Source organism: Poeciliopsis prolifica, unplaced genomic scaffold, assembly GCF_027474105.1.
Source record: "Poeciliopsis prolifica strain line A6 unplaced genomic scaffold, Auburn_PproV2 SCAFFOLD014, whole genome shotgun sequence".
Taxonomy (NCBI): Eukaryota; Metazoa; Chordata; class Actinopteri; order Cyprinodontiformes; family Poeciliidae; genus Poeciliopsis; species Poeciliopsis prolifica.
This window is the reverse complement of record NW_026562389.1, coordinates 12,651,909-12,673,685: the sequence shown is the minus strand read 5'-3', so window position 1 is coordinate 12,673,685 and position 21,777 is coordinate 12,651,909. Positions and strand designations below refer to the sequence as shown.

General features: G+C 50.1%; 2 protein-coding genes across 6 annotated transcripts; both read right to left on the bottom strand.

Moving 5' to 3' along the window:
- Nucleotides 1-380: 380 nt before the first annotated feature.
- Nucleotides 381-12,218, bottom strand: ak8 (adenylate kinase 8). 5 transcript variants are annotated; one of them, XM_055039988.1, is made up of 15 exons: nt 12,084-12,216; nt 10,325-10,447; nt 10,097-10,181; nt 9,904-9,953; nt 9,741-9,815; nt 9,228-9,296; nt 7,977-8,058; nt 7,830-7,901; nt 7,560-7,760; nt 1,526-1,648; nt 1,350-1,439; nt 1,141-1,282; nt 980-1,060; nt 711-840; nt 381-635 (listed from the first exon to the last, which is right to left on the bottom strand). In XM_055039988.1, exons 2-15 carry the CDS (start codon nt 10,406-10,408, stop codon nt 546-548), a joined length of 1,374 nt encoding a protein of 457 aa, XP_054895963.1. In that variant the 5' UTR covers nt 10,409-10,447; nt 12,084-12,216; the 3' UTR covers nt 381-545. The 5 variants fall into 5 exon arrangements, with proteins under 5 accessions (XP_054895963.1, XP_054895964.1, XP_054895960.1 ...); XM_055039989.1 differs by having other exon boundaries at nt 10,325-10,434; nt 12,085-12,216; XM_055039985.1 differs by having other exon boundaries at nt 10,325-10,425; nt 12,085-12,216.
- A 607-nt stretch (nt 12,219-12,825) lies between these two features.
- On the bottom strand, nt 12,826-20,836 carry tsc1a (TSC complex subunit 1a). Its single transcript, XM_055039716.1, is given in 21 exon segments — nt 12,826-13,500; nt 13,584-13,739; nt 13,881-14,068; nt 14,135-14,257; nt 16,285-16,395; nt 16,473-16,655; nt 16,733-16,895; nt 17,471-17,518; nt 17,602-17,729; nt 17,798-18,015; nt 18,110-18,325; nt 18,393-18,504; nt 18,586-18,629; nt 18,725-18,870; nt 19,016-19,089; nt 19,253-19,303; nt 19,306-19,475; nt 19,550-19,694; nt 19,784-19,936; nt 20,003-20,106; nt 20,173-20,836. Coding segments are annotated over 21 exon segments (3,156 nt in total). The 5' UTR covers nt 20,408-20,836; the 3' UTR covers nt 12,826-13,112.
- Between the last annotated feature and the right edge of the window lie 941 nt (nt 20,837-21,777).

The following is a 21,777-nucleotide window of genomic DNA, read 5'->3' as shown; positions in this document are numbered from 1 at the left end:
GAACCATTCACAACGTCTAACTGGGTTACAGGAAGCTGGACTGTACCGACCCAGTTTTCATTCTGATCCAATCCCAGTTCCCCAGAATGCTTCAGCTCAGAGGAATGATGATTCCAGTCCGGTTCTGTCTCAAACCCAGTTTGGTTTCTGTCCAATCAGAGACAGACACACCCATGCTCTCTTTCCTTCCCAGTAGATCTGGTTTTGATTGGTTCTGGTGAAACTGGGTCTGAAGGTTCTGTTGAAGGCGATGTTCATACGGGAACTGTATGAAACACTCCGGGTCAGAATCTTTCATGAAACATAAATTATTATGGATCCACATCCTGCAAATTTGACTGAAACAAAACCAGAACCAGAATAAGAACTGGGACCAAAAGTCAGCAGAACAACAATGATTTTATTAGGAACCAAACAACTTATGACATCAAGTTTCTTCATTCTGCCTAACCCAGTCCAGGTAAACTCAGGTGTTCTCAGCTCAGTCCAGCTGCTTATCCAGGTTCATCCAGGTGAGTCCAGGTTCATCCAGGTGAGTTCAGGTTTCAGTTGGTGTAGAGGCGGCTCTCCAGAGACTCCAGCACAGTGTGTGGGTCCTGGTCGGCGTCCAGGTGAATAGCATCTGGATAAATAGTCTGGACAGAGACACAGATTGTTCCGATCCGGAGCCATGTTCCGGGTCAGCAAATGAAATCTGTTGCCATGGTTACCTGCAGGCCTTCACAGTTGAACCTGAACTGCCTGAGCCTCTGAGACAACGCCGCGCTGCCGTCATACGGAGCTGTCCGCAGCCGGTCCTGGACCTCAGAGCTGGGGGCTGGTTGGGTAACAGCGTGGTACCTGCAGACCCAAACGCAACCGTGAAGGGTACCTGCACGATCTGGCCCGGGTTCTGGCCCGGGTTCTGGCCCGGGTTCTGGCCCGGGTTCTGGCCCGGGTTCTGGCCCGGGTTCTGGCCCGACTGGACCGCGCCACTGACCTCTCGCCGCTGACGGGGTCGGTTCCTCTCAGGGAGAGCCGCTGCATGCAGACGTCATTGCTGGCCTCCAGGAAGAAGACTCTGAGGAAGAAGAGGAGCAGGTGACAGAACCAGAACTATGGGTTCTGGTTCTGGTTCTGGTTCAGGTTCTGGTTCGGTACCTGTTGGGCTGGTACTGGGACTCGTGCAGGCTCATGGCCTGCTGCATGTCGCAGGGGAAGCCGTGCAGGATCCATCCTCTGCAGCTGCAGTCCACCCGGCTCAGTCGGGCCTCCAGAACCGGCATCAGCAGGGATTCTGGGACTGAATACAGGTGATCAGAACCAAGATCGTCCAGAACCACAGAACTGAGAGACGGTTCTGAACTCACCTGGGCGGCCGACATCCATGTAGGGCTGAATCTGAGCCCCCAGACCAGAACCGTCAGAGACCACCGACCGGAGCAGGCCGCCACAGCTCACTGGAAACAGACCGGACTGGGTCAGAACTGGATCAGAACAAAGTCAGAACCGGTCCAGGACCCGACCAGAACCATCCTGTGTTTACCATCCACCAGTTTGTACTTCTCAGACAGCAGCCGGGCCAGCTGGCTCTTTCCGGACCCTGACGGGCCCACCAGAACTATTCTTGGAGTTCTGAAGTGACGTCGGGTCTGGACAAAGGTCAGAGCTGAGGGCCAGCAGAGACAGAGACCGGGTTCAGTTTGTCATATCAGAACCAACCAGATCTAGGCAGAGGAAACAGGAAGTAGGATGGAGGCAGCAGGAAGTAGGACAGAGGCAACAGGAAGTAGGACAGAGGTAACAGGAAGTAGGACAGAGGAACAGGAAGTAGGACAGAAGTAATAGGAAGTAGGACAGAAGAAACAGGAAGTAGGACAGAGGTAACAGGAAGTAGGACCGAGGAACAGGAAGTAGGACAGAAGTAATAGGAAGTAGGACAGAAGAAACAGGAAGTAGGACAGAGGTAACAGGAAGTAGGACAGAGGAACAGGAAGTAGGACAGAAGTAACAGGAAGTAGGACAGAAGTAACAGGAAGTAGGAGAGAGGTAAGAGGAAGTAGGACAGAGGAACAGAAAGTAGGACAGAAGTAATAGGAAGTAGGACAGAAGAAACAGGAAGTAGGACAGAGGTAACAGGAAGTAGGACAGAAGTAACAGGAAGTAGGACAGAGGTAACAGGAAGTAGAATAGAGGTAACAGGAAGTAGGATAGAGGTAACAGGAAGTAGGACAGAGGTAACAGGAAGTAGTACAGAAGTAATAGGAAGTAGGACAGAAGTAATAGGAAGTAGGACAGAAGAAACAGGAAGTAGGACAGAGGTAACAGGAAGTAGTACAGAGGCAACAGGAAGTAGGACAGAGGTAACAGGAAGTAGGAGAGAGGTAAGAGGAAGTAGGACAGAGGAACAGGAAGTAGGACAGAAGTAATAGGAAGTAGGACAGAAGAAACAGGAAGTAGGACAGAGGTAACAGGAAGTAGGACCGAGGAACAGGAAGTAGGACAGAAGTAATAGGAAGTAGGACAGAAGAAACAGGAAGTAGGACAGAGGTAACAGGAAGTAGGACAGAGGAACAGGAAGTAGGACAGAAGTAATAGGAAGTAGGACAGAAGAAACAGGAAGTAGGACAGAGGTAACAGGAAGTAGGACCGAGGAACAGGAAGTAGGACAGAAGTAATAGGAAGTAGGACAGAAGAAACAGGAAGTAGGACAGAGGTAACAGGAAGTAGGACAGAGGAACAGGAAGTAGGACAGAAGTAACAGGAAGTAGGACAGAAGTAACAGGAAGTAGGAGAGAGGTAAGAGGAAGTAGGACAGAGGAACAGAAAGTAGGACAGAAGTAATAGGAAGTAGGACAGAAGAAACAGGAAGTAGGACAGAGGTAACAGGAAGTAGGACAGAAGTAACAGGAAGTAGGACAGAGGTAACAGGAAGTAGAATAGAGGTAACAGGAAGTAGGATAGAGGTAACAGGAAGTAGGACAGAGGTAACAGGAAGTAGTACAGAAGTAATAGGAAGTAGGACAGAAGTAATAGGAAGTAGGACAGAAGAAACAGGAAGTAGGACAGAGGTAACAGGAAGTAGTACAGAGGCAACAGGAAGTAGGACAGAGGTAACAGGAAGTAGGAGAGAGGTAAGAGGAAGTAGGACAGAGGAACAGGAAGTAGGACAGAAGTAATAGGAAGTAGGACAGAAGAAACAGGAAGTAGGACAGAAGTAACAGGAAGTAGGAGAGAGGTAAGAGGAAGTAGGACAGAAGTAATAGGAAGTAGGACAGAAGAAACAGGAAGTAGGACAGAGGTAACAGGAAGTAGGACAGAGGAACAGGAAGTAGGACAGAAGTAATAGGAAGTAGGACAGAAGAAACAGGAAGTAGGACAGAGGTAACAGGAAGTAGGACCGAGGAACAGGAAGTAGGACAGAAGTAATAGGAAGTAGGACAGAAGAAACAGGAAGTAGGACAGAGGTAACAGGAAGTAGGACAGAGGAACAGGAAGTAGGACAGAAGTAACAGGAAGTAGGACAGAAGTAACAGGAAGTAGGAGAGAGGTAAGAGGAAGTAGGACAGAGGAACAGAAAGTAGGACAGAAGTAATAGGAAGTAGGACAGAAGAAACAGGAAGTAGGACAGAGGTAACAGGAAGTAGGACAGAAGTAACAGGAAGTAGGACAGAGGTAACAGGAAGTAGAATAGAGGTAACAGGAAGTAGGATAGAGGTAACAGGAAGTAGGACAGAGGTAACAGGAAGTAGTACAGAAGTAATAGGAAGTAGGACAGAAGTAATAGGAAGTAGGACAGAAGAAACAGGAAGTAGGACAGAGGTAACAGGAAGTAGTACAGAGGCAACAGGAAGTAGGACAGAGGTAACAGGAAGTAGGAGAGAGGTAAGAGGAAGTAGGACAGAGGAACAGGAAGTAGGACAGAAGTAATAGGAAGTAGGACAGAAGAAACAGGAAGTAGGACAGAGGTAACAGGAAGTAGGAGAGAGGTAAGAGGAAGTAGGACAGAGGAACAGAAAGTAGGACAGAAGTAATAGGAAGTAGGACAGAAGAAACAGGAAGTAGGACAGAGGTAACAGGAAGTAGGACAGAAGTAACAGGAAGTAGGACAGAGGTAACAGGAAGTAGGATAGAGGTAACAGGAAGTAGGATAGAGGTAACAGGAAGTAGGACAGAGGTAACAGGAAGTAGGACAGAAGTAATAGGAAGTAGGACAGAAGTAATAGGAAGTAGGACAGAAGAAACAGGAAGTAGGACAGAGGTAACAGGAAGTAGGACAGAGGTAACAGGAAGTAGGACAGAGGTAACAGGAAGTAGGAGAGAGGTAAGAGGAAGTAGGACAGAGGAACAGGAAGTAGGACAGAAGTAATAGGAAGTAGGACAGAAGAAACAGGAAGTAGGACAGAGGTAACAGGAAGTAGGACAGAGGAACAGGAAGTAGGACAGAAGTAATAGGAAGTAGGACAGAGGTAACAGGAAGTAGGAGAGAGGTAAGAGGAAGTAGGACAGAGGAACAGAAAGTAGGACAGAAGTAATAGGAAGTAGGACAGAGGAAACAGGAAGTAGGACAGAGGAACAGGAAGTAGGACAGAAGTAACAGGAAGTAGGACAGAGGTAACAGGAAGTAGGATAGAGGTAACAGGAAGTAGGATAGAGGTAACAGGAAGTAGGACAGAGGAACAGGAAGTAGGACAGAGGTAATAGGAAGTAGGACAGAGGTAACAGGAAGTAGGACAGAGGAACAGGAAGTAGGACAGAAGTAACAGGAAGTAGGACAGAGGTAACAGGAAGTAGGACAGAGGAACAGGAAGTAGGACAGAAGTAATAGGAAGTAGGACAGAAGAAACAAGAAGTAGGACAGAGGTAACAGGAAGTAGGACAGAGGAACAGGAAGTAGGACAGAAGTAACAGGAAGTAGGACAGAGGTAACAGGAAGTAGGAGAGAGGTAAGAGGAAGTAGGACAGAGGAACAGGAAGTAGGACAGAAGTAATAGGAAGTAGGACAGAAGAAACAGGAAGTAGGACAGAGGTAACAGGAAGTAGGACAGAGGCAACAGGAAGTAGGACAGAGGTAACAGGAAGTAGGACAGAGGTAACAGGAAGTAGGACCGAGGAACAGGAAGTAGGACAGAAGTAATAGGAAGTAGGACAGAAGAAACAGGAAGTAGGACAGAGGTAACAGGAAGTAGTACAGAGGCAACAGGAAGTAGGACAGAGGTAACAGGAAGTAGGAGAGAGGTAAGAGGAAGTAGGACAGAGGAACAGGAAGTAGGACAGAAGTAATAGGAAGTAGGACAGAAGAAACAGGAAGTAGGACAAAGGTAACAGGAAGTAGGAGAGAGGTAAGAAGAAGTAGGACAGAGGAACAGAAAGTAGGACAGAAGTAATAGGAAGTAGGACAGAAGAAACAGGAAGTAGGACAGAGGTAACAGGAAGTAGGACAGAAGTAACAGGAAGTAGGACAGAGGTAACAGGAAGTAGGATAGAGGTAACAGGAAGTAGGATAGAGGTAACAGGAAGTAGGACAGAGGTAACAGGAAGTAGGACAGAAGTAACAGGAAGTAGGACAGAAGTAATAGGAAGTAGGACAGAAGAAACAGGAAGTAGGACAGAGGTAACAGGAAGTAGGACAGAGGTAACAGGAAGTAGGACAGAGGTAACAGGAAGTAGGAGAGAGGTAAGAGGAAGTAGGACAGAGGAACAGGAAGTAGGACAGAAGTAATAGGAAGTAGGACAGAAGAAACAGGAAGTAGGACAGAGGTAACAGGAAGTAGGACAGAGGTAACAGGAAGTAGGACAGAAGAAACAGGAAGTAGGACAGAGGTAACAGGAAGTAGGAGAGAGGTAAGAGGAAGTAGGACAGAGGAACAGAAAGTAGGACAGAAGTAATAGGAAGTAGGACAGAAGAAACAGGAAGTAGGACAGAGGTAACAGGAAGTAGGACAGAAGTAACAGGAAGTAGGACAGAGGTAACAGGAAGTAGGATAGAGGTAACAGGAAGTAGGATAGAGGTAACAGGAAGTAGGACAGAGGTAACAGGAAGTAGGACAGAAGTAATAGGAAGTAGGACAGAAGTAATAGGAAGTAGGACAGAAGAAACAGGAAGTAGGACAGAGGTAACAGGAAGTAGGACAGAGGTAACAGGAAGTAGGACAGAGGTAACAGGAAGTAGGAGAGAGGTAAGAGGAAGTAGGACAGAGGAACAGGAAGTAGGACAGAAGTAATAGGAAGTAGGACAGAGGTAACAGGAAGTAGGATAGAGGTAACAGGAAGTAGGACAGAGGTAACAGGAAGTAGGACAGAGGAACAGGAAGTAGGACAGAAGTAATAGGAAGTAGGAAAGAGGTAACAGGAAGTAGGACAGAGGTAACAGGAAGTAGGACAGAGGAACAGGAAGTAGGACAGAAGAAACAGGAAGTAGGACAGAGGTAACAGGAAGTAGGACAGAGGAACAGGAAGTAGGACAGAAGTAATAGGAAGTAGGACAGAAGAAACAGGAAGTAGGACAGAGGTAACAGAAAGTAGGACAGAGGAACAGGAAGTAGGACAGAAGTAACAGGAAGTAGGACAGAGGTAACAGGAAGTAGGAGAGAGGTAAGAGGAAGTAGGACAGAGGAACAGGAAGTAGGACAGAAGTAATAGGAAGTAGGACAGAAGAAACAGGAAGTAGGACAGAGGTAACAGGAAGTAGGACAGAAGTAACAGAAAGTAGGACAGAGGTCACTGGAAGTAGGATAGAGGTAACAGGAAGTAGGATAGAGGTAACAGGAAGTAGGACAGAGGTAACAGGAAGTAGGACAGAAGTAAAAGGAAGTAGGACAGAAGTAATAGGAAGTAGGACAGAAGAAACAGGAAGTAGGTCAGAGGTAACAGGAAGTATTACAGAGGCAACAGGAAGTAGGACAGAGGTAACAGGAAGTAGGAGAGAGGTAAGAGGAAGTAGGACAGAAGTAACAGGAAGTAGGAGAGAGGTAAGAGGAAGTAGGACAGAGGAACAGGAAGTAGGACAGAAGTAATAGGAAGTAGGACAGAAGAAACAGGAAGTAGGACAGAGGAACAGGAAGTAGGACAGAAGAAACAGGAAGTAGGACAGAGGTAACAGGAAGTAGGACAGAGGAACAGGAAGTAGGACAGAAGTAACAGGAAGTAGGACAGAGGTAACAGGAAGTAGGACAGAGGTAACAGGAAGTAGGACAGAGGTAACAGGAAGTAGGAGAGAGGTAAGAGGAAGTAGGACAGAGGAACAGGAAGTAGGACAGAAGTAATAGGAAGTAGGACAGAGGTAACAGGAAGTAGGACAGAAGTAACAGGAAGTAGGACAGAAGTAACAGGAAGTAGGACAGAGGTAACAGGAAGTAGGATAGAGGTAACAGGAAGTAGGACAGAGGTAACAGGAAGTAGGACAGAGGAACAGGAAGTAGGACAGAAGTAATAGGAAGTAGGACAGAAGAAACAGGAAGTAGGACAGAGGTAACAAGAAGTAGGATGAAGGCAACAGGAAGTGGGCAGATTGTTGCTTTCATGTCTGTATGCTATATAGTGGTCACGTAATCAGGCTCCGCCCCCTCTGATGGCTCCACCTTGCTGGTAGACGTCAGCAGGAGGCTGGTCTGCGTTGAAGACCTTCAGGACGTGCTGATAGGCCGATTTCAGAGCTGTGACCTCACAGCGGTAGCGCTGCATCTCGGCCAATAGCTGCTCGTCAGACGGGCCCCGTCGCCTCTCCAGACGCCTTCTGATGGTGTCGTTCTCCGGTTGAATGAAGAGCTGATGGTAGATGTCTGGGGACAGGAAGTGATGCTGAGGAGGTTCCGATGTCCTGTGACGAGACCGAGCCGAGCCGGACTCACCTCCAGTGACGGGGTCGGTGAGCTTGCCGTTGTTCCTCTGCAGCAGAACTTCCTCTGGAGCGTCCAGCATCACTGCCAACACAGCAGAACTTTTCGGATCAGTTGCAGAATCGACAGGCCCGGCCGAGAGGCTTCATCGGTTCTTACCAACGTGTTCTGGGATGATTCCAGCCCGCTGGAGCTGCAGAACCTGGACACGGGTCTGAGGAATTCCAACCAGCACCCAGCCCTGGAACGGCCAACAGAACCTCCTGATGCTGGATGGAAAATGCTGTCTAAGGTTCTGTTACTGAATCCGGATCAGAACCAGGGACCCTTCATTCAGTGTTTCTCCATCAAGTCCAACCAAAGCCTGGAACCATCATTTCCTGGTTCTGACCCGACAGAACTAGGAAACCACCTCTGGAGGTCCCAGAGACCATCCAGTCCAGATCAGTGCGACCCGAAGCTTTAGCTCCGGCCCGGTCCGTTCCGGTCGTGTCAGTGAATGCTCAGCGCTGTCTGTCAGGGTCAGGAAGAACCACTGACAGCTGGAGTTCAGCTGCACGGTGGTGACCTACAGTACTAGAACCAGAACCGGTCCAATGTGTTCACCAGCAGCCTCTGAAAGCTGCAGGTCTCAGTCCAAACTTTAGCATCACCTGAGAAAGACAGGTGATGCTTTGCCAGCAGCAACGGCAAAGAAGATAAAGCCAAACACACACACACACACACACACACACACACACACACACACACACACACACACACACACACAGTCACACACACACAGTCACACACACACACAGTCACACACACACACACACACACACACACACACAGTCACACACACACACACACACACACACACACACACACACACACACAGTCACACACACACACACACACACACACACAGTCACACACACACACACACACACACAGTCACACACACACACACACACACACACACAGTCACACACACACACACACACACAGTCACACACACACACACAGTCACACACACACAGTCACACACACACACACACACACACAGTCACACACACACACACACACACACACACAGTCACACACACACACACACACAGTCACACACACCCCCACTCACACACACACACACTCACACACACACACACACTCACACACACACACACACACACAGTCACACACACACACACACACACACACAGTCACACACACACACACACACACACACACACACAGTCACACACACACACACACACTCTGATCCTGCCGCCTGAAAGTTCAGCTGTTTGTTGAGTTCAGAAGAAAAGAGAAAAACTGAAGATGATTTAGTGCTGATCACTCACTGGTTCTGCTGGTTCTACTGGGTCTTAGCACAACAGCAGCAGTGGAACCCGGTTCTCCTGGACTCACCTTGTGAAAGCAGTCCGTCTCCTTCAGTCTCCGTTGCAGCCTTTGGACCAGAATCTCAGCAGAATCTTCCTGAACAGAGACATGCAGGTCATGTGACTCCATGTTGGAGCACGGCGGAGGTGGAGGCATAAGGAGGGAGCAAGGAGAGGAGGTGGTACCATCAGGTAGTCAAGACAAGAACTGGACCTGACCAGAACCCACAGACACCCTCTAGAACTTCAGGAAAAATAGAACCAATCGGGAGCCACAACCTTTCTGTGTGCAGAACCTGAGTTTCCACTTTCACCTGAGTTTCCTCAGGAACCTCAGGAACCTCAGGTATCTGAGGTTCCTGAGGTTCTCCTGCTTCACCACAATGACTGCAAATCAGCAAACGGCTCTTCATCAGACAGCAACTCAAATCATGCCTAATGCAGGACAGGGAACCTGGAGGAGAACCAGGGCCCAGAACCGGGTCTGGAGAACCAGGGCCCTTTTATATAACAGGAAGTGGGCGTGGCCTCCGGTTCTCACCTCCTCACTGAGTCCCTTCAGCAAACTCTCGGCGGTCAGGTAAATGGCTCTCAGTTCATTACTCAGCGTCTTCGCCTGGTAAACCACAGAAGAAGAGGAAGCAGTGAGACGAGCAGAAGATGGGCAGGAAGTGATAACAGGAAGTGATGTCACGTGAACTGACCAGCGTGTGTTTGCCGACAGCGGGCGGGCCGAGCAGCAGCACCTTGGGACCTGAGCAGAGCAACACGGCCCGGTGAGGACCGTACCTGGACCGGGTCAAACCCCGCTCTGGCTGACCCGGTTCCTGGTTCTGCTGCCGTCTGGGTCCAACAGAACCAGCCCAAACCAAACAGACCGACCCTGTTGACACTCACTATCCAGGCTGAGCCTCTTCAGGAAACTGATCAGGTAGGAGATCGGATCGTCTGGCTGCTCCAACACCAAGCCGGTCACCATGCTCTGACACACACACACACACACACACACACACACACACACACACACACACACACACACACACACACACACACACACACACACACACACAGCAGGTCAGTGGTGGGCCGCCATTGCACATGAGCGCCTGCAGGTGGTGCTGTTACCTCCACCAGGTGAGACACGTTGTGTTTGTCTGCGTAGACGCTGATCTGAGGAGGAATCCTCAGCGGCTTCAGGGTCTCATCCATCCCACGCTCCCGAGGTCAGTGAATGCAACACAAAAAAAACTGTTCGGTGAACGCACCACGGAGAGAAGCTCAGATAATATATTTCGCTCGAGGCCGTATGATCGGGTTTGTAAAGTATGAAATCATCCGCCTGTGAAATAATCTCGTGACGGAGTTACAGAAATTTACTGACGTGACGTTTACAGCCAGCTCCTCTGAGCTTCCGGTCTCTGTTACCATGGCTGTCACGGTAACTGGTGCCTCTGGAGATGATGGAGTAGGAAAAAGTTGAGCATCTTCATTCAGAGGGTTCAGGAATGTCTGCAACACTGACCTCTACAGGAGCTCCTTCCTTCTCCAGCATCAACAGCAATAATGTAACAATCCAGTTTTATGACCCATAAAGGGTCAGAGTTCAGGTCGCAAGTAGCGTCATAAGGACTGGAAATGTTCCGATCAGCCACTCATGATCCAAATCATATTTAGAGACAAACAAGCCGGAAGCAGTCGCAGCTAACCTGAGACCAGAACCAGAACCGGGCTTCTGCGAAATTCGGTTCCCCTGTGAAAATCTGTTCCCTGTGTCGGGAACGCGCACTGCAGCCAGAGAGGCGGAGCTGATCGTTTTCACGTCGCTTCTCATCAATTTATCTATAAAACAATTCATATGATCATAAAATAATCTGTTCCCTCCAAAACATGGGAACCAATTAATTGACCAGAAAAATGTTCTCTTCATTTGTCAAAACGGCCTTGAGACGTAAACTATCAAAGACCTGTAAGGATCAATATCAAACACAGTGAACAAATATAATTTATTAACCAGTTTAATCTTTATTAAGGACAGTGCACATCAATGAACAACCAACACTAATGTATATGTAACCGGATCCGATCTGCGTTGTGCTGGTTTTAAATGACCAGGCCGTGGTTCACCTTTAAAAGGGTTTATTCTGACAAGAACAACAAGTAGAAAATAACCGTGTTACCGGCGGCCCGCTCCAAGCCCTCCATAAACAAAAGTACATAACAGAAATGAACTTAATAAATCTATAAATAAACTGGATGCATTTAGATACAAAATAAATAATACACACCTCTCCCATAAGACAACATGATAAAAGGGGAGGGGCTTCCGTTCTTAAAGTAACACAGTTAAAACAATAATAATAATAGACAGACAGACAGGCAGACAGACAGACAGACAGACAGACAGACAGATAGACAGACAGATAGACAGACAGACAGATAGACAGACAGATAGACAGACAGACAGACAGACAGACAGACAGACAGACAGACAGACAGACAGACAGACAGACAGACAGACAGACAGACAGACAGACAGACAGACAGACAGACAGACAGACAGACAGACAGACAGACAGATAGATAGATAGATAGATAGATAGATAGATAGATAGATAGATAGATAGATAGATAGATAGATAGATAGATAGATAGATAGATAGGCCTACAGATTTACTAATTATGATAATAACATTAATATTTTCCTCTAAAGGTTCCGGAGTGAAAATGATCCGCCTCTCTGGCTGCAATGCGCGTTCCCGACACAGGGAACAGATTTTCACAGGTCCGGTTCCGTTCCGGGTTCATGGATGTTAAACTGGGTCTGAGACGTCAAGGCACTAAAGTACCGAACCCAACCAGGTTTCCTTCGAACTGTGTTACTTACCTGCGGTTTCTGCTCCCCTTCCGGATGAGATGCAAACAAAATGGACGAACTTTCTTCTTCAGGTCTCACTGGCAGTTGCTAAGACGCGTTGGTTTGTTGCTATGGAATGACGTCATCGGTAAACGTGCAGAGAGGGACTGGTTACCTGGCAACGGCTACACTGTGACGGTGTTCTTTCGTTAAGGCGAAACGGGTCTGACCTGGACCCGGTTCTCCGGTTCTCCGGTTCTCCGGCCTGTGACTCGTTCAAAATGTACCGAGACTCAAACACGGTCTGAGCTGCTAGCTCGTAGCTGCTAGCTCGTAGATCATAAGGTGAGCAGATCTGGGGACATTTCTCACTAACTGGTGTTTATCAAACTAAAATGGAGAAATTGCGAAAGAGAAGTTTACATATTTATTAACGCTTTAAAAATCTAAAAGCAGAACGTGTCTCTCCACTCAGTGGTAAAATTACTGTTAATAATAATGAAAGCAATGGGCTCTTTGTAGTCCATCCATCCATCCATCCATCCATCCGTCCATCCATCCAGTGATGATGTCATTAAACTATTCAACACTCCATGATTGTCGTGTTTTACTGTCAGGAAGTTTCTTCCCCTGCTGCCCAAACACTGACCGCTGCTCTCCACACGTTTCTTCAGGTAAAGTTTCTGAATATTTGACAGTTTATTGATCTTCTCATCGTTGGTTCAAGTGTGAAGCTGCTGCTGCCGTTGCTTGTAAATGACTGAGATGACAATGAAGCTCCAGTTGACTTTATTCTTCAGATTAGCAAGGAGGAAACAGAAAAAACACAGATCAATCAATAAAAATGACCTGATCACTGATTGGTTGATCATAAACCTGAGACAATCCAGAGTTGATCAGGATGAGAAACTAATTTTATCTCAACATCTCATTAATCTGGCTCTAATTCAGGAAGTGGAGAGCGATTCTGCTTCCTGTTGATCCAAGACGGTCCAGTCTGACGGTCCAGTCTGACGGTCCAGGTTCCCATGGAGGTGAACTCCTCCTGCTGCTCCTGCATCAGAACTCAGGCAGCGACTCGTTGTAGTCCATGATGCCGAGCTCACCTCTCCGCTGGCAGACGCTGAGCTCCAGGTCTGCAGCTGGAGCGGAAGGCTCCGTCTGAGGACTCCCAGCGAGGAGGGTGGCCTCCTCCACCTCCTGACCCAGAGGAGGGCTCCCTGCTGGGACCTCCTCTGTCTCCTCCTCCTCCAGGCTCTGGTCGTTCTGCCCAAACAGCCGCCGCGCCTGCTGCTCCAGGAAAGATCCCACAGCCAGTGGGGAGTCGATGGGCGAGGCGGAGAGGGGCGAGGAGGAGGAGAGGGCCTCCACGGCGCCCTTTATGATTCCCACAACAGAAGAAGAAGAGGGGCAGGGCTTGTTGCCATCCTGAGCGGAGGGGCTGTTTCTGATCGGCCAGAGACAGACACAGATGACATCAGCAGACCTGCAGCCAGCGCTTCATGCCGAGTTCAGAGCTGAAGGCCTTACCTGCTGCCGGCATCCAGAGGCGGCAGTGTGCACGTGTCACTTCCTGTCCGAGTGTCCAGTCGAACCTGGCTGTACAGGTGGAGCATCTCAGTCTGCAGCGTCTGGCTGACTCTCCTCAGGGCCACACATCGGCTCTCTGAGGCCGACAGCTCCGCCCTGAAGCACAGCAGGTTGAACTGCAGTTAAAATGTCTGAGCGAAGCTCAACGGCGGCTAACAGGCTAACTCCACTCCTAGCAAAAGGTCCTGAACAGAAACACTGAGAGGTTCTGCTGGGCTGCCGCCGCCGGACTCTGACCTGCTGTGGCTCTTGGTTTCCTCCAGCAGCTTCTTCAGCTCCAGGATCAGTTTGTCCTTCCTGGCCAGCTGGCTCTCCAGCTCCGCCATCCTGTGGCTGGCCGCCTCCAGCTTCTGTTTCTGCAGGACGTCGCAGTCCTTCAGCCTCTGGAAGTCGTTCCCCGCGCTGCGCCGCAGCATGGCCTCCTCCTGGGAAGGCAGCAGGTTTACAGACGGTTCTCGCCGGCCAATGGTCAGAGAGCTCGGTGGACTTACGGTCCGGCTGTGGGCAGCGGCCTCGTCCAGCTGCCGGCTCAGAGCTCTGTTGGTTTCCCTCAGCAGGACGAGCTGCTTGTCCAGCAGAAGGACCTGCTGCTGCTGCTGCTCACTGCTGCACAGCTGCAGAAACACACCAGTAACCAGAGAGCTGGAAGGGATTCGCTCCGGTTCTGCTGGTCCAGTAGAACCCATGGAAGATCTGAAGACATTCTAGGATCTGAGCTTTAGGGGAGAACTTATTCATTGGTTCATTTTTCTAAACGTCACTGCTTATTTACTTACACTTTAAATCATTTTGTCCAACTAAAACTGTAAATAACTACAAACAGATGTGGAATAAACCACTGCACTGAACCCCATTGAAAACCTCCTGGTTATTGATTTCTGACTCTTCCTCAGTTAAAACATTAGTTTTGTTGATTATAAATGAATCTAAACTTGTTTTCTTTGCATTATTCAAGGTCTGAAAGCACTGCATTTTTTTTATTTTCACCTTTTCTCATTTTCTGAAAGTAAATACTAAGTTTTTGCTTTTGTCAGTAGATCAACTATCTTTACTTAAACATGCACCGACAAAGAGTAAAATCAGAAGCTGATCATTTTTTCCAGAGCTGTACATTTATAACCAGAGAACATCAGACCTGCTAACACTAAATAGACCAGCCAGCAGCTGTGGAGTCACACAGACCTGTCCAGGTCAGTGTGTTTCACAGCAACACTTAAAGAAGCGAACAAAAGATGGAGCAATATTTCATCATTTGATATAATAAGTGAGCCAAAGATCCACTTGTGTCTCCAGAGACTCAGATCCTGACCTATCAGCTGGAGCACGGGATCCTATCTCAGGTTGTTGACCAATATTTTAGTAATCGAGTAATCTCTTGATTATTCTTACGATTAATCGGATTAAATAAAGCATTGTTAATCTATTCCAACAGCAGTATTACTATGGGATATCAACATCAGTCCAGTTTTTCAGTTGAGTTTTCCTAACAATAACTTTTCTGGAGTTCAGAAAATCAAGCCATAACAATAACGGCTCACTTTCTGAGTTAACCTGAAGAAAAGTTGGACAAAAATCTGAAATGATATTCAGTTCAATAATAAAGAGTCAGGCTCACAGTCAGGCTCCAGCTTTTGGTTTCTGTTTTCATCTCCAGTCAGTTTAACAGATGAACTCTGACCTTGCCCAGATATTTATAGCTGTGTTCATGTTAGCGACGGGTTTTGACTCCTTAGTCCGTCACACACAGAAGCTCATTTCTGCAACGCCACGATAAGCTTCGCTGCCCATTTGTTGAGACCGGGACGATATGAAATCCATTTTCTGGTTCTTCATAAAGCTACACTTGCATTCATCATGTCACGCTCCGCCGCCCGCCCGCCGGGTTCAGTCGATCCGCCGCCTGTATCCATGATCCCGCTGTTCCTGGGCTGCAGGTCCGGTTCAGGTTTTGCTAGCATGTTTTTTTCTTCTTTGATAGGAAGTCTGGTTATCCAAACTGGGACCACATTAATGAAATAATAGTGAATTAATACATTACATGACCACTGACCATCACATTCAGAAAAACATTTCTGTCCATTGATGGTCGTTAGGGTCAGGGTCACATCTTCCATCCTGGTTTCTGCGTCTTCCTCCTCAGGTCTGGATTTCTGCCCGTTTTTGCTTCTCAGGACGGCGGCGTATCGGCTAGCGGCTCACCGGGCCGCGTAGCGTCCGCCTCTAGGCGACCGTGACGGCAGCTACGGCTCGTAGCATTCAGGGGTCCTTCGGCTCCCGCCACAAGAATTTAGCTGACCTTCATATTTCCTGTTTTATGTTGGTCATTATTGTTCCATTCAGTGTTTCTGTGTGTGACAGGTTTGTCTATTGGTAGTTATGTATCGGTTCAATACGAGACGCGACATTTAACGGTGGTTTACGGTGGGGCGGTAATCCAGCCCTAAAACCGGGCCGGAGCCGCCACTGGGTCCAACAGAACCAGAATGAATCCTGGACTGGCTTCCCGACATGCCGGATAGACGATCAACAGCGGCTCCAAACATCAGATCATTTTCACGGCTCAAGAGTCTGATGTCACCTCCGGATCTGTGCGGTACCAGAACCACTTCCTGTTCACTCAGCCAATCAGAGTTGCCCTCACCTTCAGGCCCAGCTGGGTCAGCTGGTGCTCAGCGTGTTTGGCCTTCCTATTGGCTCCCTGGAGCTCCGCCTCCAGCTTCCTCAGCCGGCCATGACAGTCCTCCAGATTGCTCTGAAACAGCCAATCACAACACACGTTACTGTTAGTCAGCCAATAGGAGCAGAGAGCGGTGTGTGCCTGCTGCTGACCTGCAGCCGCTGGTGTTCCTGCTGGTGGCGTTGTTGCTGCAGCAGCAGCTGCTGGTTCTGGTGAAGCAGGCGGTCCGTTTGGGTCTGTCCGTCCTGCTGCAGCTGGTCGAGGCGCCGCTGCTCTTCGCTCAGACTGGACCTCAGGCTGCGGATCTCCTGGTCCTGAACGCCCAGTTGCGCCTTCTGCCTCCGAACACAGCAGAGGGTCAGACCGGGAGACGCCCCGCTGCCGGACGGTCGGTGTGGGCGGGGACTGTTACCATGGCGACCGTCTGCTCCTCCAGTGCCGTGGCGTTGATGACCCGACGCAGCAGGCGCCGGTTCCTGATGGCGTGCTGCTGCCGCTTGAAGCGCTCGTACTGCAGGTGGCTGTGGACCAGCAGCAGCTGGCTCCTCTGAAGCTCCTCTCCCAAGGGGGCGGGCCTAGCGCCACACAGAGACACGAGGCTGACCTCTGACCTCATAGACATCACACTGCTCCACCTGGCACCACAAAGTACCCACCACAAAGTACCCACCACAAAGTACCCACCACAAAGTACCCACGCCCTGCCAGATTAAAGTTTGAGTGCAGTTTGCAGCCTGACCGGTCAAACTGGTGAGGAACCAGTTAGTGAGAGATGGGCGGCTCGCTGCGCCACACCGCCATCTAGTGGCTGTTCAGGTGAAAGCTGCAAACTGTGCAGCACCACCTGCTGGTCTGGGGACGTCACGGCCCTCTGACACAAGTCAGGAAATTGGACAGTGGACGTGTCTCTCTGATTGGACAGAGCCCACAGAACCACGGTGGTGACAACCAGAAGGTTCTGACTGTTTAACCGGGTCAGAACCATTGTGACTGAGCTGAAAATCCTCAGAACAATAACTGGGTCGGAAAGCGTCCAGCTTCCTGCCAGATGTCGTCACGGAAACGGAGCAAGCACACACGTATGACAGGAGCTGCAGGTGGCGCTAGCGAGCTTACTGAGGGTGAGGTACCTTGGCTTTTCGTGCTCTGCTGATTACCTCCCAGGTGACTCCGGTCCGACCTGCTGCCCGTTGACGACCTGCGGTGACATCACAGCGCGGTTACATGACCATCAGCGGCCAGGTGAGGCCGGTTTCCAACAGCAACCCTCCTGAAGCTCACCTCCTGCTGAGACGCTCGTGAGCGTCGCTCCCATGAACGATCATCTGCTCCAGAACCTTCAGAGGAGATGTGGTACTCCGCTCCTCCTCCACCTGTTGCTGCTGCCCTGCAGCGCTCTCCAGCGTCTCCTGCAGGACAGAAGACACTCAGCACTCTGAGCAGAGCCGCATACCTGCCTTCGACCAGGTAGGCTCACCTGCGTCTTCCTCCTGATGAAGCGTGTGGCGGCGTGAGGCAGAGCCAGCTCAAACAGCGGCTCGTAGGGAGGGGCGGGGCCAGGAAGAGAGGGGGTGGGGCCAAGAGCAGTGGGAGCGGGGTCATAAGGAGAAGGGGCGGGTCCACCAGGTGAGTCACTGTGGCTGGTGGTGGAGGTAGGGAGGAGAAACTGGGAGGAGGAAGATGGCGGTCTGACATCTGCAGACAAACAAGGTTTGTGTTTCAGACACATTGATAGCTATTAGCTAAAATAGCTAATAGCTATATTAGCTAATAGCTATGAGAAACTCACCTGGACTGCTCAGGTCACCGTTGACAACATGATTCAGGCTCGTCTCGTCCTGCGCTCTGATTGGCTGCTGCTTCACCTGTGAGGACAGACTGCGTCCATCTTCCTGCTGCTCGTTGACAGAGACACCTGGTCTCACCTGGAGGCCGCCGGCAGGTTGATGGCTACCTTCACTGGGCGTGGTCACAGGTACAGAGTCAGATGAGGGACATTTCACACCTGCAAACACACAAATGGCGTTAGACGGGGCTGCCGCTGACACACACACACAGGTGAGGGCATTCACCTGAGATGGAGGTACATCTGCTCAACGAGGGGGCGGGGCCTGGAGAAGCAGCCTCAGGAGGGGGCGTGGCCAAACCACATTGAGAGGAGGGGCTCCATGTGACATCATCAACCTGAACACACAGGTGGAGTAACATGATGGATACTCTGGTTCCAAAGAGAACACACAGGTAGGACAGCTGTGTGTGAGTTACCTGGATATGGGAGGAGCTTAGTGTCAGCTGACCCACTGAACTTCCTGCCAACAGATAAACAGGAACATTTTCATGGTTGGACCTCCAACCGGACCTCCAACCGGACCTCCAACCGGACCTTTGCGGTTCTGTTCTTCACCTGAGCTGCTGATTGGCCACCAGACTTGGGGGGCGGGGCTGAGGTCCAGGTGAGGTGGGTGGGCAGGATAGCAGGTGTCCTCCAACGGGTCCAAAGACAGTCGGCAGCACTCCATGATGATGTCATGGACCTCAGAGCACCTCCACCTGGGGTCAGAGGTCAAAACCAGAACCCAGCTCAGTTCTGACCCAAATGGTGGACCCGAACTGATTCAGAAACCAGGAGGTCTGGTGTGGGTTCCGGTTCAGAAACAGATCCGGGTTCTGGTCCGAATGGTTCTGGTCAGCTCACCTGGACGGGTCCAGTTCGTAGTCCTGGGTTCCGGTCACGAGTTCTGGGTGGATCCGAACATGCTCCAACATCGGCTGGAAGGGAAGCAGAGTGGAATCAGAACTGGTTTCAGCCGAACTCTGGGTCAGAACCACGTAATCATCAGAACCCTGCAGGAGACCCGACCTCCAGCACCGAACCAGCTACTCTGGAAGGAGCCCTGGACTGGTTCTGACCAAGATCAGACCCGGTTCTGACCTTGACCACCTCCTGGAAGGTGTCCAGGTTCTGACCAGGTTCCAGCTCGGTTCTGACCCGGTTCTGACCTTGACCACCTCCTGGAAGGTGTCCAGGTTCTCCTTCATGCCGTAGTGCAGCCTCAGGTAGGAGACGAAGTTGCAGGGGAACATCCCGTACAGACGGTGGAACAGCGAGTAAACGGCGGCGTGGAGGTGGACCAGGTACGCCGCGCTCACCTGACCTGCGAGACAGGGGCGGCTAATCAGAACCTGGCGTTCCACCCGCAGCCCCGCCCCCGCCAGCCGGCCGGTTTACCGGGGTTCCTGTGGCTCCAGGACGCCAGGCGACCGAAGACGTCGAAGAAGTCGTAGATGTGCTGCTTCCCGGCCTGAGGGATCATGGGTAACAGCACGACCAGGACCAGAACCCCGGTGACCAGAACCACCACGTCTCCATCCGTCTGCAACGCAAACAAGTGCTGAGCGGAACCGGCCCAGCCAGCCGGTTCCGGCTCTGGACGGTACCGGCTGTCCAGTTTCAGGTCGGTACCTTGAGGCAGCGCAGCAGCGTCGGCAGCACCGGCGCCTGGCTGATGTGGTGGACCCACGGCGGCTGCTTCCTGATCAGGTGACCCAACAGGGTGACGGCCGCCGCTCTGTTTCCGGGTCGGGTCAGCGCCTCGTTCAGCTTCTCCAGCAGCACCTGGGGGGCGGAGCCGACCCGTTAGCCGCTGATAAGCGCCACGCCAGGTGAGGACGCGCCGCTCACCTTGTGATGAGGCTCCCTGATGGAGGAGAGCAGCAGCAACACCTGGGAGGAGGAGGAGTCCAGGTAACGCTCCACTATGGAGGACAGCACAGCGCCCCCTCTGTCTGCAAGCAGAACTACGGTCAGAACCGGACCGGCCGGCTACGGTCCGGTTCTGACCGTGGACTTACCTGTACTGAGCTGCTGATTGATGGAGGTTCTGACCCGCTCCAGCTCCTGCAGCTCCGAGCTCTCCAGACAGAGCAGCAGGTCCGAAACGCTGAGCGGCTCCCGGGACATCCTGCAACAGGAGGTTCTGGTCGGGTTCTGGTCGGGTTCAGGGGGTTCTGGTCGGGTTCTTGAATGTTTGACATGAAGGATTAAAACAGATTCATATCCGAACCAGAACCGAGCCCAGAACCTCATCCTTCCACTGGACCTGACATGTCGGTTTCATCACCAGCCTGTTTAAAGGCTCCACGTGACCTCCAGGATAAACACAGGGGTCACGTTTCCACTTCCGGGTCACAGGCAGGAACGTTCTCCGTTTTATTTCAACTAAATCCCTTAAAACGTGATTTACGGAACAAATTCAACTCATTTCTGCCTAATACTCAGTTTAATCAACAGAAGCAAACTTCCGAGTGGCCTCTGACGTCAGCGCCGTTATTTATTCTGTGTGACGTCACTCAGCGACTTTAAAACACCTGAAGCTAAAAGCTAAGCTAACAGGCTCGGAGCAGGCGGCCAGCGGAGCGAACAGAACCGGATTCCGGTCCGGCAGCGGCCGCGTGCCGCCTGCTGAGCAGCGAACAGAACCGGTTCCGGACCGAACGAACCCCCCAAAGCCCGGTTTAGAAGCTTCGGTACCTGCAGACCTGTTGAGTCCAGCTGACAGCGAACACGTCCAGTGACAGCAAGCCCCGCCCACCGCTGCCAGCTGGCACCTGCGGCTGCCAATCAGTGTCCAGAGGCGTTCAGGGACGCTGGCGGCGGTAGGAAAAATGAGATTCTCCAAATCAACAGGAAAGCAAACGGTCTCTGTCGGACATGAAGCATTCAGGGACGGTTGCTAAGCCTTGAATTAATGAAAAGTCTTATGCGGGTGCAAGCGAGACTGGCTTGAAAACTGCTTCCACATGTCCCACAAATATTCTTGGTGTTGTGGTTCTGCAGGTGTTCGTGTTTACTTTCACTGCATCAAACGTTCCCCACAAATACAGATTCTGTCCCATGCGTGTATTCTGAAATAAATTAGTTTATTTTATGTATTTATTAGAACATAGCAACATAAAATAGCAGACATAAACAAGGAATGCAAGAGACATATATTTGTAGCTTCAGTAAGCTTAATGTTTTCGAAAAGGAATATGAAGAAGTAAATAATTTATGAACTCCAAGCCTTTAAACTCATTCTGTGCATTCAGATGGATCCTCGATATTATATTAATAATGGAAACGGAGTCTGTCTGGAAACATATTATGAGTTTATGGCGTGGGAGCTAATAAGGTTTTGGGTTTTTTTACTCCTCTTGAACATTTTAAGATCACTGTTTGGAAAGAAGATGAACAGAAAAACAAGATCTTTATTGGACATTAAGCGTTCAGTAACATGTGCAGCGATGGGGAAAATTATAACCAGCCATCCTGCTCAGTAGCAGAAACAGATGGTTTTATTTGAGGAGACGTTCATGGCCACCAGGATTATTTAAACCTCAATGGTTCTCAGCAGAACCTGCAAAAATTAACTTTTCTATTTCCAGTCCCTGAATGAGGCGAAGGCAGTCGGCAGATCT

What these genes read in the sequence shown, in the direction of transcription:
- ak8 (XM_055039988.1), bottom strand. Translation starts at nt 10,408, where the DNA reads ATGGATGAGACCCTGAAGCCGCTGAGGATTCCTCCTCAGATCAGCGTC. An exon ending in ACGTGTCTCACCTGGTGGAG is followed by an intron (nt 10,182 to 10,324) that starts GTAACAGCACCA and finishes TGTGTGTGTCAG; the next exon opens with AGCATGGTGACCGGCTTGGT. An exon ending in CTGTCGGCAAACACACGCTG is followed by an intron (nt 9,816 to 9,903) that starts GTCAGTTCACGT and finishes GTGGTTTACCAG; the next exon opens with GCGAAGACGCTGAGTAATGA.